This window comes from Salvelinus namaycush, chromosome 26 (genome assembly GCF_016432855.1).
Source record: "Salvelinus namaycush isolate Seneca chromosome 26, SaNama_1.0, whole genome shotgun sequence".
Classification (NCBI taxonomy): Eukaryota; Metazoa; Chordata; class Actinopteri; order Salmoniformes; family Salmonidae; genus Salvelinus; species Salvelinus namaycush.
Window position 1 is genome coordinate 27,585,089 of NC_052332.1, and position 20,587 is coordinate 27,605,675.

Consider the following 20,587-nt stretch of genomic DNA (forward strand, 5'->3'; position numbering starts at 1 on the left):
GTTTGTATAGTGTTTTTGTTTTGTTTGATTAAATTCATTATGTCTAATTACCACGCTGCACATTGGTCCTCTGATCCTTCTCGCCTCTCCTCGTCTGAGGAGGAGGACGACGTAGACTGCCGTTACAAGGACCATGTTTTATTTGTCTGCTTATCCCTCCCTGTGCTGAAATGTCACCAGGCTCTCAGGGAACTAAGCGCTTAATGGAGAGCCAGGTATTTGAGGCTCTCTGCGCCTTCATCTGCTCAAGGGATCTTCTACACAGAGCTCTAGTCATCAGGTGGTGTAATATACTCTGATGTTAGACTCAAGGGTTCTTCTACACAGAGCTCTAGTCATCAGGTGGTGTAATATACTCTGATGTTAGACTCAAGGTGGGGAGTTTAGAATGGTGTCACCGTGAAATGACCATGAATTCACAGTGAATGAAATGTGTCCTCTAGAGTTTAGAGACTGTCAGCTGGCGTTGTGAATTATGGGGAATTTACAGTGGTATGCATGCCCAACAGACTACAAAGACCACCGCGAAGTCCCACAAGTCTAAGAAGTTGTATTAAAAACAATAAGCGGAAACCATGGCAGCATAATTGACTTTAGGATTATTAGGGAGACAATTAGAGAGTTTAGTTGTCCATGAATTTGTTTTTAAAAACATTTTACTCCAGCTTGCTGGCAAACATTGTGAAAGAATGCAGAATTACCCAGACAAAGGACACATCCAAGTTTGTGGTCTTCATTCCTTCACTGAATCTGCTCTGTATTGCAGAGTTGACTCTGTCTGTCTAATGGTCGGCTGCAAATTGCAGTCTTGTTAAATGTCTTGTTAATGGTGTTGATGCGGTGCTGATATTAGGCTGTGATTTGATTTGTATTCACTGGGAAATTAATTCCATAAGGGCATCCTCTAAATGACAGGGTAATGTGTGTTGCGACTGAAGTGGTCCCTGGGGATTGGCCATGCAACACAACACACACACATTCATCTACAGAAAGAAACACACATACATGTACCACTCTCACAGGCATGCATGTACCCTCACACCCAGTGCTCCCACAGGCACCTGTCTGTGCCTCAAAAATGTGCCATGAATAGATGAGAGGCCTCCTCTCCAAACACAAGCTGTCAGACACAGAGATGGGTAAATATCACACTGCCAATCACTGGTTGCCATGGATACCATTCTCACCTCTGTCTCTCCTTCCCTCTCTCTCTGCAGGTTTCAGGATGACAGGGGGTATGTGTTGTACCCGCAGATAGGGGATCGTCTAGACCTGATCTGCCCAGCCTCCAACCCCCAAGGCCCCCGCTCCCCCAGTGAGTATGAGTACTACAAGTTGTACCTGGTGTCCACACGCGAGCAGGCTGACCGCTGTGAGGTGATGGGTGCGCCAAACCTGCTGCTCACCTGTGACAAGCCCAACAGTGACATGCGCTTCACCATCAAGTTCCAGGAGTTCTCCCCCAACCTGTGGGGACATGAGTTCAAGACCCTGCAGGACTACTACATCATAGGTGAGGGGATGTGTGTGCGTGTGTATGTGTGCATGTGAAAGAGAGGATGGGATGTGTGTGTGTGAAAAGGCACACGTTTTAGAAATGTCTGGTATGCACAATGGAAGCACTATCATTACAGAACACCATGGAAACACTGTCATTACAGAACACCATGGAAACACTATCATTACATAACACCATGGAAACACTACAGATACAGAACACCATGGAAACACTATCGTTACAGAACATCATGGAAACACTACAGATACAGAACACCATGGAAACACTATCGTTACAGAACAACAAGGAAGCACTATAGTTACAGAACACCATGGAAACACTACAGTTACAGAACACCATGGAAACACTATCGTTACAGAACACCATGGAAACACTATAATTACAGAACACCATGGAAACACTACAGATACAGAACACCATGGAAACACTATTGCTATGAAAACCATGGAAACACTATCGTTACAGAACACCATGGAAACACTATCTTTACAGAACATCATGGAAATACTACGGTTACAGAACACCATGAAAAAACTACAAGTACATAACATCATGGAAAGACTATTACATAACACCATGGAAAGACTATTATTACAGAACACCATGGAAACACTATCGTTACAGAACACCATTTAGGAACTATCGTTACAGAACACCATGGAACACTATCGTTACAGAACACCATGGAAGAGCTATCGTTACAGAACACCATGGGAGAGCTATCGTTACAGAACACCATGGAAACACTATCGTTACAGAGCATCATGGAAACGCTATCGTTACAGAACACCATGGAAGAGCTATCGTTACAGAACACCATGGAAACATTATGATTACAGAACACCATGGAAAAACTATGGTTACAGAACACCATGGAAACACTACCGATACAAAAGACCTTGGAAATGCTATCGTTACAGAACACCATGGAAGAACTATCGTACAGAACACCATGGAAACACTATCATTACAGAACACCATGGGAAAACTATCATTACAGAACACCATGGAAACACTATCTTTACAGAACACCATGGAAACACTATGGTTACAGAACACCATGGAAACACTCTCTTTACAGAACACCTTGGAAAAACTATCGTTACAGAACACCATGGAAGAAATATCGTTACAGAACACAATGGAAACACTATTGTTACAGAACACCATGGAAACATTATCGTTACAGAACACCATGGAAACGCTATCGTTACAGAACACCATGGAAACACTATTGTTACAGAACACCATGGAAACATTATCGTTACAGAACACCATGGAAACACTATCTTTACAGAACACCTTGGAAAAACTATCGTTACAGAACACCATGGAAGAAATATCGTTACAGAACACAATGGAAACACTATTGTTACAGAACACCATGGAAACATTATCGTTACAGAACACCATGGAAACACTATCTTTACAGAACACCATGGAAGAACTATCGATACAGAACACCATGGAAACATTATCGTGACAGAACACCATGGAAACACTATCATTACAGAACACAATGGAAACACTATCGTTACAGAACAGCATGGAAACGCTATCGTTACAGAATACCATGGAAACGCTATCGTTACAGTACACCATGGAAACGCTATTGTTGCAGAACACCATGGAAACACTGTCATTACAGAACACCATGGAAAAACTATAATTACAGAATGCCATGGAATGACTATCATTACAGAACACCATGGAAACACTATCGTTACAGAACACCATGGAAGAACTATCATTACAGAACACCATGGAAACACTATCTTTACAGAACACAATGGAAGCACGATCATTACAGAACACCATGGAAATACTATCGTTACAGAACACCATGGAAACACTATCGTTACAAAACACCATGGAAGCACGATCATTACAGAACACCATGGAAATACTATCGTTACAGAACACCATGGAAACACTATCGTTACAAAACACCATGGAAACACTATCATTACAGAACACCATGGAAACACTATTTTTACAGAACACCATGGCAGCACTATCGTTACAGAACACCATGGAAACATTATCGTTACAGAACACCATGGAAACACTATCTTTACAGAACACCTTGGAAAAACTATCGTTACAGAACACCATGGAAGAAATATCGTTACAGAACACCATGAAAACACTATCATTACAGAACACCATGGAAACACTATCGTCGCAGAACACCATGGAAACACTATCATTACAGAACAGCATGGAAACATTATCATTACAGAACACCATGGAAAAACTATCATTACAGAACACCATGGAAAGACTGTCATTACAGAACACCATGGAAACACTATCGTTACAGATCACCATGGACACACTATGGTTTCAGAACATCATGGAAACACTATACTTATAGAACACTATGGAAACACTATCGTTACAGAACACCATGGAAACACTATCATTACAGAACACAATTGAAGCACTATCATTACAGAACACCATGGAAACATTATCTTTGCAGAACACAATGGAAACACTATCTTTGCAGAACACCATGGAAACACTACCGTTACAGAACACCATGGAAACACTATCGTTACAGAACACCATGGAAACACTATCGTTACAGAACACCATGGAAGCACTATCATTACAGAACACCATGGCAACACTATCTTTACAGAACACCATGGAATAGCTATCGTTACAGAACACCATGGAAGCACTATTGTTACAGAACACCATGGAAGCGCTATCGTTACAGAATGCCATGGATACGCTATGGTTACAGAACACCATGGAAACGCTATCGTTACAGAACATCATGGAAACGCTATTGTTACAGAACACCATGGAAACACTATCGTTACAGAACACCATGGAAACACTATCGTTACAAAACACCATGGTAACACTATCATTACAAAACACCATGCAAACACTATCATTACAGAACACCATGGAAACACTATCGTTACAGAACACCATGGCAACACTATCGTTACAGAACACCATGGAAACGCTATCGTGACAGAACACCTTGGAAACACTATGGTAACAGAACACCGTGGAAATGCTATCGTTACAGAATACAGTGGAAATGCTATCGTTACAGAACATCATGGAAACGCTATTGTTACAGAACACCATGGAAACGATATTGTTACAGAACACCATGGAAACACTATCGTTACAGAACACCATGGAAACACTATCGTTACAGAACACCATGGAAACACTATCGTTACAGAACACCATGGGAGCATTATCGTTACAGAACACCATGGAAACACTATCGTTACAGAACACCATCGAAACACTATCGTTACAGATCACCATGGACGTGCTATCGTTACAGAACACCATGGAAGAGCTATTGTTACAGAACACCATGGAAACACTATCGTTACAGAACACCATGGAAGAGCTATCATTACAGAACACCATGGAAGAGCTATCATTACAGAACACCATGGAAGAGGTATTGTTACAGAACACCATGGAAACACTATCGTTACAGAACACCATGGAAGAGCTATCATTACAGAACACCATGGAAGAGCTATCATTACAGAACACCATGGAAGAGCTATCATTACAGAATACCATGGAAACACTATCGTTGCAGAACACCATGGAAACACTATCGTTACAGAACACCATGGAAACACTATCGTTACAGAACACCATGGAAACACTATCGTTACAGAACACCATGGAATAACTATCGTTACAGAACACCATGGAAGCACTATCGTTACAGAACACCATGGAAACACTATCTTTACAGAACACCTTGGAAAAACTATCGTTACAGAACACCATGGAAGAAATATCGTTACAGAACACAATGGAAACACTATTGTTACAGAACACCATGGAAACATTATCGTTACAGAACACCATGGAAACACTATCTTTACAGAACACCATGGAAGAACTATCGTTACAGAACACCATGGAAACATTATCGTGACAGAACACCATGGAAACACTATTGTTACAGAACACAATGGAAACACTATCGTTACAGAACACCATGGAAGAGCTATCGTTACAGAACATCATGGAAACGCTATTGTTGCAGAACACCATGGAAACACTATCATTACAGAACACCATAGAAAAACTATAATTACAGAATGCCATGGAATGACTATCATTACAGAACACCATGGAAACACTATCTTTACAGAACACCTTGGAAACACTATCGTTACAGAACACCATGGAAGAACTATCGTTACAGAACACCATGGAAACACTATCTTTACAGAACACAATGGAAGCACTATCATTACAGAACACCATGGAAATACTATCTTTACAGAACACCATGGAAACACTATCGTTACAAAACACCATGGAAACACTATCATTACAGAATACCATGGAAACACTATCATTACAGAACACCATGGAAACACTATGGTTACAGAACACCATGGACACACTATGGTTACAGAACACCATGGAAAGACTATTATTACAGAACACCATGGAAACACTATCGTTACAGAACACCATGGAAGCATTATCATTACAGAATACCATGGAAACGCTATCGTTACAGTACACCATGGAAACGCTATTGTTGCAGAACACCATGGAAACACTATCATTACAGAACACCATAGAAAAACTATAATTACAGAATGCCATGGAATGACTATCATTACAGAACACCTTGGAAACACTATCGTTACAGAACACCATGGAAGAACTATCGTTACAGAACACCATGGAAACACTATCTTTACAGAACACAATGGAAGCACTATCATTACAGAACACCATGGAAATACTATTGTTACAGAACACCATGGGAACACTATCGTTACAGAACACCATGGAAACACTATCATTACAGAACACAATGGAAACACTATCGTTGCAGAACACCATGGAAGCACTATCGTTACAGAACACCATGGAAACAGTATCGTTACAGAACAGCATGGCAACACTATCGTTACAGAACACCGTGGAAGAGCTATCGTTACAGAACACCATGGAAGCACTATTGTTACATAACACCAAGGACGCTTTATCGTTACAGAATGCCATGGATACACTATGGTTACAGAACACCATGGAAACGCTATCTTGACAGAACACCTTGGAAACGCTATCGTGACAGAACACCTTGGAAACACTATGGTAATAGAACACCGTGGAAATGCTATCGTTACAGAACACCGTGGAAATGCTATCGTTACAGAACATCATGGAAACGCTATTGTTACAGAACACCATGGAAACGATATTGTTACAGAACACCATGGAAACACTATCGTTACAGAACACCATGGAAACACTATCGTTACGGAACACCATGGAAACACTATCGTTACAGAATATCATGGGAGCATTATCGTTACAGAACACCATGGAAACACTATCGTTACAGAACACCATGGAAACACTATTGTTACAGATCACCATGGACGTGCTATCGTTACAGAACACCATGGAAGAGCTATTGTTACAGAACACCATGGAAACACTATCGTTACAGAACACCATGGAAACACTATTGTTACAGAACACCATGGGAACACTATCGTTACAGAACACCATGGAAACGATATTGTTACAGAACACCATGGAAACACTATCGTTACAGAACACCATGGAAACACTATCGTTACAGAACACCATGGAAACACTATCGTTACAGAACATCATGGGAGCATTATCGTTACAGAACACCATGGAAACACTATCGTTACAGAACACCATGGAAACACTATCGTTACAGAACACCATGGAAGCATTATCATTACAGAATACCATGGAAACGCTATCGTTACAGTACACCATGGAAACGCTATTGTTGCAGAACACCATGGAAACACTATCATTACAGAACACCATAGAAAAACTATAATTACAGAATGCCATGGAATGACTATCATTACAGAACACCATGGAAACACTATCTTTACAGAACACCTTGGAAACACTATCGTTACAGAACACCATGGAAGAACTATCGTTACAGAACACCATGGAAACACTATCTTTACAGAACACAATGGAAGCACTATCATTACAGAACACCATGGAAATACTATCGTTACAGAACACCATGGAAACACTATCGTTACAAAACACCATGGAAACACTATCATTACAGAACACCATGGAAACACTATTTTTACAGAACACCATGGCAGCACTATCGTTACAGAACACCATGGGAGCGCTATCGTTACATAACACCCTGAAAACACTATCATTACAGAACACCATGGAACACTATCGTCGCAGAACACCATGGAAACACTATCATTACAGAACAGCATGGAAACATTATCATTACAGAACACCATGGAAAAACTATCATTACAGAACACCATGGAATGACTGTCATTACAGAACACCATGGAAACACTATCGTTACAGATCACCATGGACACACTATGGTTACAGAACATCATGGAAACACTATACTTATAGAACACTATCGTTACAGAACACCATAGAAACACTATCATTACAGAACACCATGGAAACACTATCATTACAGAACACAATGGAAGCACTATCATTACAGAACACCATGGAAACACTATCGTTACAGAACACCATGGAAACACTACCGTTACAGAACACCATGGAAACACTATCATTACAGAACACCATGGAAACACTATCGTTACAGAACACCATGGAAACACTACCGTTACAGAACACCATGGAAACACTATCGTTACAGAACACCATGGAAACACTATCGTTACAGAACACCATGGAAGCACTATCATTACAGAACACCATGGCAACACTATCTTTACAGAACACCATGGAATAGCTATCGTTACAGAACACCATGGAAGCACTATTGTTACAGAACACCATGGAAGCGCTATCGTTACAGAATGCCATGGATACGCTATGGTTACAGAACACCATGGAAACGCTTTCGTTACAGAACATCATGGAAACGCTATTGTTACAGAACACCATGGAAACGCTATTGTTACAGAACACCATGGAAACACTATCGTTACAGAACACCATGGAAACACTATCGTTACAAAACACCATGGTAACACTATCATTACAAAACACCATGCAAACACTATCATTACAGAACACCATGGAAACACTATCATTACAGAACACAATGGAAAAACTATTGTTACAGAACACCATGGAAACACTATTGTTACAGAACACCATGGGAACACTATCGTTACAGAACACCATGGAAACACTATCATTACAGAACACAATGGAAACACTATCGTTGCAGAACACCATGGAAGCACTATCGTTACAGAACACCATGGAAACAGTATCGTTACAGAACAGCATGGCAACACTATCGTTACAGAACACCTTGGAAGAGCTATCGTTACAGAACACTATGGAAGCACTATTGTTACATAACACCAAGGACGCTTTATCGTTACAGAATGCCATGGATACACTATGGTTACAGAACACCATGGAAACGCTATCGTGACAGAACACCTTGGAAACGCTATTGTGACAGAACACCTTGGAAACACTATGGTAATAGAACACCGTGGAAATGTTATCGTTACAGAACACCGTGGAAATGCTATCGTTACAGAACATCATGGAAACGCTATTGTTACAGAACACCATGGAAACGATATTGTTACAGAACACCATGGAAACACTATCGTTACAGAACACCATGGTAACACTATCGTTACAGAACATCATGGGAGCATTATCGTTACAGAACACCATGGAAACACTATCGTTACAGAATATCATGGGAGCATTATCGTTACAGAACACCATGGAAACACTATCGTTACAGAACACCATGGAAACACTATTGTTACAGATCACCATGGACGTGCTATCGTTACAGAACACCATGGAAGAGCTATTGTTACAGAACACCATGGAAACACTATCGTTACAGAACACCATGGAAACACTATTGTTACAGAACACCATGGGAACACTATCGTTACAGAACACCATGGAAACGATATTGTTACAGAACACCATGGAAACACTATCGTTACAGAACACCATGGAAACACTATCGTTACAGAACACCATGGAAACACTATCGTTACAGAACATCATGGGAGCATTATCGTTACAGAACACCATGGAAACACTATCGTTACAGAACACCATGGAAACACTATCGTTACAGAACACCATGGAAGCATTATCATTACAGAATACCATGGAAACGCTATCGTTACAGTACACCATGGAAACGCTATTGTTGCAGAACACCATGGAAACACTATCATTACAGAACACCATAGAAAAACTATAATTACAGAATGCCATGGAATGACTATCATTACAGAACACCATGGAAACACTATCTTTACAGAACACCTTGGAAACACTATCGTTACAGAACACCATGGAAGAACTATCGTTACAGAACACCATGGAAACACTATCTTTACAGAACACAATGGAAGCACTATCATTACAGAACACCATGGAAATACTATCGTTACAGAACACCATGGAAACACTATCGTTACAAAACACCATGGAAACACTATCATTACAGAACACCATGGAAACACTATTTTTACAGAACACCATGGCAGCACTATCGTTACAGAACACCATGGGAGCGCTATCGTTACATAACACCCTGAAAACACTATCATTACAGAACACCATGGAACACTATCGTCGCAGAACACCATGGAAACACTATCATTACAGAACAGCATGGAAACATTATCATTACAGAACACCATGGAAAAACTATCATTACAGAACACCATGGAATGACTGTCATTACAGAACACCATGGAAACACTATCGTTACAGATCACCATGGACACACTATGGTTACAGAACATCATGGAAACACTATACTTATAGAACACTATCGTTACAGAACACCATAGAAACACTATCATTACAGAACACCATGGAAACACTATCATTACAGAACACAATGGAAGCACTATCATTACAGAACACCATGGAAACACTATCGTTACAGAACACCATGGAAACACTACCGTTACAGAACACCATGGAAACACTATCATTACAGAACACCATGGAAACACTATCGTTACAGAACACCATGGAAACACTACCGTTACAGAACACCATGGAAACACTATCGTTACAGAACACCATGGAAACACTATCGTTACAGAACACCATGGAAGCACTATCATTACAGAACACCATGGCAACACTATCTTTACAGAACACCATGGAATAGCTATCGTTACAGAACACCATGGAAGCACTATTGTTACAGAACACCATGGAAGCGCTATCGTTACAGAATGCCATGGATACGCTATGGTTACAGAACACCATGGAAACGCTTTCGTTACAGAACATCATGGAAACGCTATTGTTACAGAACACCATGGAAACGCTATTGTTACAGAACACCATGGAAACACTATCGTTACAGAACACCATGGAAACACTATCGTTACAAAACACCATGGTAACACTATCATTACAAAACACCATGCAAACACTATCATTACAGAACACCATGGAAACACTATCATTACAGAACACAATGGAAAAACTATTGTTACAGAACACCATGGAAACACTATTGTTACAGAACACCATGGGAACACTATCGTTACAGAACACCATGGAAACACTATCATTACAGAACACAATGGAAACACTATCGTTGCAGAACACCATGGAAGCACTATCGTTACAGAACACCATGGAAACAGTATCGTTACAGAACAGCATGGCAACACTATCGTTACAGAACACCTTGGAAGAGCTATCGTTACAGAACACTATGGAAGCACTATTGTTACATAACACCAAGGACGCTTTATCGTTACAGAATGCCATGGATACACTATGGTTACAGAACACCATGGAAACGCTATCGTGACAGAACACCTTGGAAACGCTATTGTGACAGAACACCTTGGAAACACTATGGTAATAGAACACCGTGGAAATGTTATCGTTACAGAACACCGTGGAAATGCTATCGTTACAGAACATCATGGAAACGCTATTGTTACAGAACACCATGGAAACGATATTGTTACAGAACACCATGGAAACACTATCGTTACAGAACACCATGGTAACACTATCGTTACAGAACATCATGGGAGCATTATCGTTACAGAACACCATGGAAACACTATCGTTACAGAACACCATGGAAACACTATTGTTACAGATCACCATGGACGTGCTATCGTTACAGAACACCATGGAAGAGCTATTGTTACAGAACACCATGGAAACACTATCGTTACAGAACACCATGGAAACACTATTGTTACAGAACACCATGGGAACACTATCGTTACAGAACACCATGGAAACGATATTGTTACAGAACACCATGGAAACACTATCGTTACAGAACACCATGGAAACACTATCGTTACAGAACACCATGGAAACACTATCGTTACAGAACATCATGGGAGCATTATCGTTACAGAACACCATGGAAACACTATCGTTACAGAACACCATGGAAACACTATTGTTACAGATCACCATGGACGTGCTATCGTTACAGAACACCATGGAAGAGCTATTGTTACAGAACACCATGGAAACACTATCGTTACAGAACACCATGGAAACACTATTGTTACAGAACACCATGGGAACACTATCGTTACAGAACACCATGGAAACACTATCATTACAGAACACAATGGAAACACTATCGTTGCAGAACACCATGGAAGCACTATCGTTACAGAACACCATGGAAACAGTATCGTTACAGAACAGCATGGCAACACTATCGTTACAGAACACCGTGGAAGAGCTATCGTTACAGAACACCATGGAAGCACTATTGTTACATAACACCAAGGACGCTTTATCGTTACAGAATGCCATGGATACACTATGGTTACAGAACACCATGGAAACGCTATCGTGACAGAACACCTTGGAAACACTATGGTAATAGAACACCGTGGAAATGCTATCGTTACAGAACACCGTGGAAATGCTATCGTTACAGAACATCATGGAAACGCTATTGTTACAGAACACCATGGAAACGATATTGTTACAGAACACCATGGAAACACTATCGTTACAGAACACCATGGAAACACTATCGTTACAGAACACCATGGAAACACTATCGTTACAGAACACCATGGGAGCATTATCGTTACAGAACACCATGGAAACACTATCGTTACAGAACACCATGGAAACACTATTGTTACAGATCACCATGGACGTGCTATCGTTACAGAACACCATGGAAGAGCTATTGTTACAGAACACCATGGAAACACTATCGTTACAGAACACCATGGAAACACTATTGTTACAGAACACCATTGAATCACTATCATTACAGAACACCATGGAAACACTATTGTTACAGAACACCATGGAATAGCTATCATTACAGAACACCATGGAAGAGCTATCATTACAGAACACCATGGAAGAGCTATCATTACAGAATACCATGGAAACACTATCGTTGCAGAACACCATGGAAACACTATCGTTACAGAACACCATGGAAGCACTATCGTTACAGAACACCATGGAAACACTATCGTTACAGAACACCATGGAATAACTATCGTTACAGAACACCATGGAAGCACTATCGTTACAGAACACCATGGAAACACTATCGTTACAAAACACCATGGAAACACTGTTGTTACAGTACACCATGGACAAGCTATCGTTACAGAACACCATGGATGAGCTATCGTTACAGAACACCATGGAAACACTATCGTTACAGAACACCATGGAAACACTATCATTACGGAGCACTATGGAAACACTATCGTTACAGAACACAATGGTAACACTATCGTTACAGAACACCATGGAAACGTTATTGTTACAGAACACCATGGAAACACTATCGTTACAGAACACCATGGAACACTATCATTACAGAACACAATGGAAGCACTATCGTTACAGAACACCATGGAAACACTATTGTTACAGAACACCATGGAAACACTATCGTTACAGAACACAATGGACAAGCTATCGTTACAGAACACCATGGAAGAGCTATCGTTACAGAACACCATGGAAACGCTATCGTTGCAGAACACCATGGAAACACTATCGTTACAGAACACCATGGAAACACTATCGTTACAGAACACCATGGAACCACTATCGTTACAGAACACCATGGAAGAGCTATCGTTACAGAACACCATGGAAGCTTTATTGTTACAGAACACCATGGAAGCACTATCGTTACAGAACATTTTAGGAAAATGTAATGCTGTACATTTATTTTTCTGTTCCTTAATATTCCAGTTTGTCATGTATTTCTGTGTCTTTATGAGAAAGAATTTTCATATGTTTCTCACAACAAGAGTGACAACAGATCAGCCCATCGTGTGTGTGTGTGTGTGTGTGTGTGTGTGTGTGTGTGTGTGTGTGTGTGTGTGTGTGTGTGTGTGTGTGTGTGTGTGTGTGTGTGTGTGTGTGTGTGTGTGTGTGTACGTGCATACGTGTGTGAACCTAACCATGGGGAAATCACATTTAATTAACCTATCTTGGCATTTGTTAATTTTTCCAATATGGCAGTAATGAGTTGGAGCACTGAGAGACAGAAAGCTGGGCGAGGAGAGGGAATTCACTCACCGGCCTGCTGTTTTACATATTTGCATAAACATGTTGAGGTCATTTGAGCACTGGTGTTTAATTGACCGTAATGCACCATGGAGAGCTCAAGGACACAGTGGGGGAATGACCCAGACGACTGGGACTCCAGCCCACAGCTCAGAGTCAGGCAGCTAGCCATACCACAGCCACACTAGACCAGCCTAGCCAGCAAACATGGCACTCAGGGCCAAAGCTGCAGGTGTGTGTGCGTGTGCGTGCGTGCGTGCGTGCGTCTAGGTGTGTGGGTATGTCAGTGTTTCTAGCTTTGGGTTTCACGTATTGTGCTCAGTAGTGATTTTGCATCCGGCATCCGGTTAGATAAAGTCAGGCAAGTTGATGCAGGTATGTTGATGCAGTTGAGGCAGTTGATGCAGGGGGTGGCAGCTAGCCTAGGGGTTAGAGTGTTGGGCCAGTAAGTGAAAGATTGCTGGATTGAATCCTCGAGCTGACAAGGTAAAAATCTATCGTTCTGCCCCTGAACAAGGCAGTTAACCCACTGTTCCCTGGTAGGCCGTCATTGTAAATAAGAATTTGTTCTTAAATGACTTGCCTAGTTAAATAAAGGTTTAAAAAATATATATATTGTAAGAGTGGTAGACACAGTCATGTTTTAGTGTCAGATTAGCGTATCCAGTGAGCGGTTCTCCTGCTCTGCGGTTATAATAGCTCTGACAACTTGGTTTGATCGCTCTGCAGTCATATGGCTCTTCTCACTTCAGCCAAGACAACATGAGTGATGAAAGTGGCAGTCAAACAACGCAACGCATCAGAGGAGGAAAGGGGATACCTACTCAGTTGTACAACTGAATGCATTCAACTGAAATGTGTCTTCCGCATTTAACCCAACCCCTCTGAATCAGAGACCTGCGGGGGGCTGCCTTAATCCACATCCACGTCATCAGTGCCCGGGGAACAGTGCCTTGCTCGGGGATTCGATCCAGCAACTTTTCGGTTTCTGGCCCAACGCTCTAAACTAGGCTACCTGCCGCCCCAGGGTTGCTGTGTGTTTGGACATTTCTCATTCTGATGTTCCACGTGTGACTGTGTGTGTGTGTGTGTGTGTGTGTGTGTGTGTGTGTGTGTGTGTGTGTGTGTGTGTGTGTGTGTGTGTGTGTGTGTGTGTGTGTGTGTGTGTGTGTGTGTGTGTGTGTGTGTGGTTGTGTGTGGTTGTGTGTGTGTTTTGCCTGACTGTGCATTGTTCTGTGTGTGCATATATGAGTGTGTTGGCTGTTGGTAGGTTGGCCTGTGACCGTTTCATGGTGTCATGGTGCATCAGCCTGTGCTGTTTAGAGAGGTTAATAATTGAGGAGCTTGTTGTATTATTTATCAGTGTTAAACTGAAATAACAAAAAGGAGTAGACAGTTTGCTCGCTCAGTGTGTGTGTGTGTGCTTAAATGTGAGTGCATACGTCTGTGTATGTCGTAAATATGTTTTGGCATGGATTTTTTGGGGGTGATGAACTCAAAGACACAGACAGAGAGAGAGTCTGACAGAGAAAGTGAGAGGGTTAAGGAGAGATGCAGATTTGGCAGAGACTGTGAGAGAACATGGGCCATTCGCTAGTGACAGTCCAGTCACTGTACCCAGTGTGTGTGTGTGTGTGTGTGTGTGTGTGTGTGTGTGTGTGTGTGTGTGTGTGTGTGTGTGTGTGTGTGTGTGTGTGTGTGTGTGTGTGTGTGTGTGTGTGTGTGTGTGTGTGTGTGTGTGTGTGTGTGTGTGTGTGTGTGTGAAGGAGGAGGGGGGCTGTGTGATTACTGTGAATAACACAAAGTGACATGTGGCCTCCCCGATCTAGGTCAACAATCAAAACCGCACCGTGTGTGTGTGTGTGTGTGTGTGTGTGTGTGTGTGTGTGTGTGTGTGTGTGTGTGTGTGTGTGTGTGTGTGTGTGTGTGTGTGTGTGTGTGTGTGTGTGTGTGTGTGTAAAGAAAGAGCGCAACAGAGATGAGAGATGGCCTTTGTATCTGCTTGTTCATACTTCTGTAGTATGTTTCTGCACGTTTTCTGCATGTGCTTAACCTAACAGCATGTGGGTATTGTTTGTGTGTGTGTGTGTGTGTGTGTGTGTGTGTGTGTGTGTGTGTGTGTGTGTGTGTGTGTGTGTGTGTGTGTGTGTGTGTGTGTGTGTGTGTGTGTGTGTGTGTGTGTGTGTGTTTTCTTCACTGATAAAGGTCATGCTGTAAGACTCCCACACTAATTGGATTGAGGAAGTTTAACACAGTGATTCATTAACCTTCTGGCTCTGGCAGCAACTCATGTTAACACACACTCTCTCTCTCACACACACACACATACAACAGAAGCATATTGCTGAGCATTCTGGATCTCTTCGCTGAAAGAAGTTTCAAATAGAAAACTTTTTTACATGGAGGCAGGAATTCTGCAGGGAATTTCTGTCTCTCTTTCTCTCTCGCTATCTCTCTATATCTCTCTCTCTCATACACACACACTTCCACACGCACTGAGTGAAGAAAGGCTCTTTTTACAGACAGCTGTGTGAGCAGAGAGAGATTACAGTGGTCAGGGGATTGGGGAAATTCTCTCCACCAGCTGTTAACTAGAGACTAGGACAGAGGGGGATGGAGGGATGGAGGATGGAGGGAGAGAAATAGAGAGGGATGGTGAAAGACAGACAGGCAGACAGATCGAGGGAGGGAGGAGAGAGAGGATACCAGCATAATATAGAGTTGATCTCTGTAACTGTGATATTCACTATAACATGCACTTGTAGAGCTAAATACTGTACTCATAGGCTGCCATACACTCTTTCACAAATGATCACACACACACACACACACACATTCTCCTACCACCCCTGAGGCTTTGGCATTGTTGTCTCTATGGGATTTGATGTTATGCCAGAGGCTAAATTTACGGTATGGTCCTCAGTCCCCAAGCAGCTAAGTCTTTAATAGACTTAAAAAATGCCCAACAATCTGCCCGTGTGGAGCATGGAGCGTGATGGTGATGATGTAATGGCTTCAGGAAGAGGATCTTTGTAGTCATCACCATCACTATAATCTGACTGTGTCTCCTCTCTTCAGGTACTAGACACAGACTGGCAGACTGCGTGACTTGTACAAGGCAAGCAGGTACGAGCTCCGCAAATCCATTAGGGACGCAAAAAGACAATACAAACTCAAACTTTAATTGATGTTCGACAACTCAGACTCATGACAAATGGCAAGGACAACAGGCTATCACGGACTACAAAGGCAAATCCAGCTGTGTGGTGCCCACCGAAGCCTCCCTCCCAGACGAGCTTAACACATTCTATGCTCGCTTCGAGGCAGACAATACCGAGCCATCCAGGAACGCTGTCTCGCTGCTCCGGATGACCAGGTGCAAACTCTCAAAAGAATGAATACAAAAATAAAAATAAAATATCTAGGCTTGTAGGCTTGCGTCTGGTAGGCTTGCATTAATGGACAGCCACGAGCAGCCACGAGCTGTCCATTATCGCAAGCCTACCAGACGAGCTAAATACCTTCTATGCGCGATTCGAGGCTAGCAACACTGAATTATGCATGAGAGCACCAGCTGTTCTGGATGACTGTGTGATCACGCTCTCAGTAGCCGATGTAAGAACTTTAAACACAACACAACAACGCCTCTTATCCCACAGGAGACTGAAAAGATTCGGCATGGGCCCTCAGATAAAAAGTTCTACATCTGCACCATTGAGAGCATCTTGACTGGCTGCATCACCGCTTGGTATGACAATTACTTGGCATCTGACCACAAGGCACTACAGAGGGCAGTGCGCACTGCCCAGTACATCATTTGAGCCTATACTATACTAGGCGGTGTCAGAGGAAGACCATAAAAATTGTCAAAGACTCCAGCAACCCAAGTCATAGACTGTTTTCTCTGCTACCACACGGCAAGCGGTATCGATGCAGTAAGTCTGGAACCAACAGGACCCTGAACAGCTTCTACCCCCAAGATATAAGATTTCTAAATAGTTTGTTCAATACTTATCCAATTGCTACCCGGAATACCTGCATTGACCCTTTTTGAACTAACTATTTTTGACTCATCACATACGCTACTGTTACTGTTTATCTATCCCATTGCTTAGTCACTTTATCCCTACTTATATGTACATACAGTATATGGCCAAAAGTATGTGCTTGTCGAACATCTAATTCCAAAATCATGGGCATTAATATGGAGTTGGTCCCCCTTTGTTGCTTTATAGCCTCCACTCTTCTGGAAAAGGCTTTCCACTAGATGTTGTAACATTGCTGCAGGGACTTGCTTCCATTCAGCCACGAGAGCTGTTTGGCGATTAGGCCTGGCTCGCAATCGGTGTTCCAATTCATCCCAAAGGTGTTCGCTGGGGTTGAGGTCAGGGTTCTGTGCAGGCACAGAAATGTCTAGAATGTCATTGTATGCTGTAGCATTAAGATCTCCCTTCAAACTTTTTGGCTCGAGGGCCACATCGGGATTTTGAAATTCAACGGAGGGCCACATTTTTTGGGGGACCAATTGTTTGTTAAAATCCATTTGCAGGGGCCTCCCGAGTGCCACAACAGCCTAAGGCACTGTGTGTGTGTGAGGTGTCACTACAGACCCGGGTTCGATCCCAGGCTGTGTCACAGCTGGCCGTGACTGGGAGACCCATTGGCCCAGCGTCGTCCGGGTTAGGAGAGAGTTTGGCAGGCCGAGATTTCCTTGTCCCATCGCGCTCTAGTGACTCCTGTGAACGGCTGGGCGCATGCACGCTGACACGGTCACCAGGTGTATGGTGTTTCCTCCGACACATTAGTGTGGCTGGCTTCCGGGTTAAGCGGGCATTGTGTCAAGAAGCAGTGCGGCTTGGCTGGGTCATGTTTCGGAGGACGCACAGCTCTCGACCTTCGCCTCTCCTGAGTCCGTACGGGAGTTGCAGCGATGGGACAAGATTGTAACTACCAATTGGATACCACAAAATTGGGGAGAAAAAAGGGGTACTTTTCTATGTCTCGCGGGCCGGATTGAAGTGCACGGCGGGCCGGATACGGCCCATGGGCCGTACTTTGCCCCCCCTTGGCCTAGCCCAAATCATTGGCACTATGCATTGGGGCAGGTAGCATTCTCCTGGCATCCGCCAAACCCAGATTCGTCCGTCGGACAGCCAGAGGGTGAAGCATGATTCATCACTCCAGAGAACGCGTTTCCACTGCTCCAGAGTTCAATGGCGACGAGCTTTACACCACTCCAGCCGACGCTTGGCATTGCTCATGTTGATCGTAGGGTTGTGTGCGGCTGCTCGGCCATGGAAACCCATTTCATGAAGCTCCCGACGAACAGTTATTTTGATGACGTTGCTTCCAGTGGCAGTTTGGAGTGTAGCAACCGAGGACAAACGATTTTTACGCGCTAAGCGCTTTAGCACTCGGCAGTCCCGTTTTGTGAGCTTGTGTGGCCTACCACTTCGCGGCTGAGACGTTTTTGCTCCTAAACGTTTCCACTTCACAAAAACAGCATTTACAGTTGCCCAGGGCAGAAATTTGACAAATGGGCCTACTTTATCTTAAGCGAATGGTCAGGGGGCTGTAACACAATACAAATCATTTATATACGGCAAATTGACCGCAAGAAGCCCAAACAAATATAACATTTGACGAAAACATAATAATTTCAAACCTTGCTTACATTTATTTGTATACAATCACATATATCTCTCTATTATGCGTGGGAATACTTTTAAACAGATTTCCAAATTAAAATCACTTTAAGCTCATATGCTGGTGTTTTTACAGTCATTTATGTCCCAAAATAAAATAAACATTTTCTGTTTGTTTTTTGCTCAGAAAACTTGGAGGGCCAGATAAAATTACCCGGGTGCCAAATTCGGCCAGCGAGCCACCAGTTGGGGAAGTCTGGTGTATACCATGTGCATCCTGTACATATGACTAATAAAACATGAGACCTGTCAGGTGCCAGTCAGACTGTCTCCTCTCTTCAGGTACTAGAGATGGACTGAGACCTGTCAGGTGCCAGTCAGACTGTCTCCTCTCTTCAGGTACTAGAGATGGACTGAGACCTGTCAGGTGCCAGTCAGACTGTCTCCTCTCTTCGGGTACTAGAGATGGACTGAGACCTGTCAGGTGCCAGTCAGACTGTCTCCTCTCTTTGGGTACTAGAGATAGATTGAGACCTGTCTGGTGCAAGTCAGACTGTCTCCTCTCTTCAGGTACTAGAGATGGACTGAGACCTGTCAGGTGCCAGTCAGACTGTCTCCTCTCTTTGGGTACTAGAGATAGATTGAGACCTGTCTGGTGCAAGTCAGACTGTCTCCTCTCTTCAGGTACTAGAGATGGACTGAGACCTGTCAGGTGCCAGTCAGACTGTCTCCTCTCTTTGGGTACTAGAGATAGATTGAGACCTGTCTGGTGCAAGTCAGACTGTCTCCTCTCTTCAGGTACTAGAGATGGACTGAGACCTGTCAGATGCCAGTCAGACTGGCTCCTCTTTTCAGGTACTAGAGATGA

The 20,587-nt window shown here is 42.7% G+C and overlaps 1 protein-coding gene across 1 annotated transcript in view; it reads left to right on the plus strand.

Annotated features, from left to right (window-relative positions):
- Window positions 1-20,587, plus strand: part of LOC120021335 (ephrin-B2-like) — a 66,305-nt gene that overhangs the window by 35,090 nt on the left and 10,628 nt on the right. Inside the window, exon 2 of the mRNA XM_038965045.1 lies at window positions 1,218-1,513. Coding sequence (XP_038820973.1) covers window positions 1,218-1,513 — 296 coding nt within the window. The remainder of the gene's footprint in view (window positions 1-1,217; window positions 1,514-20,587) is intronic.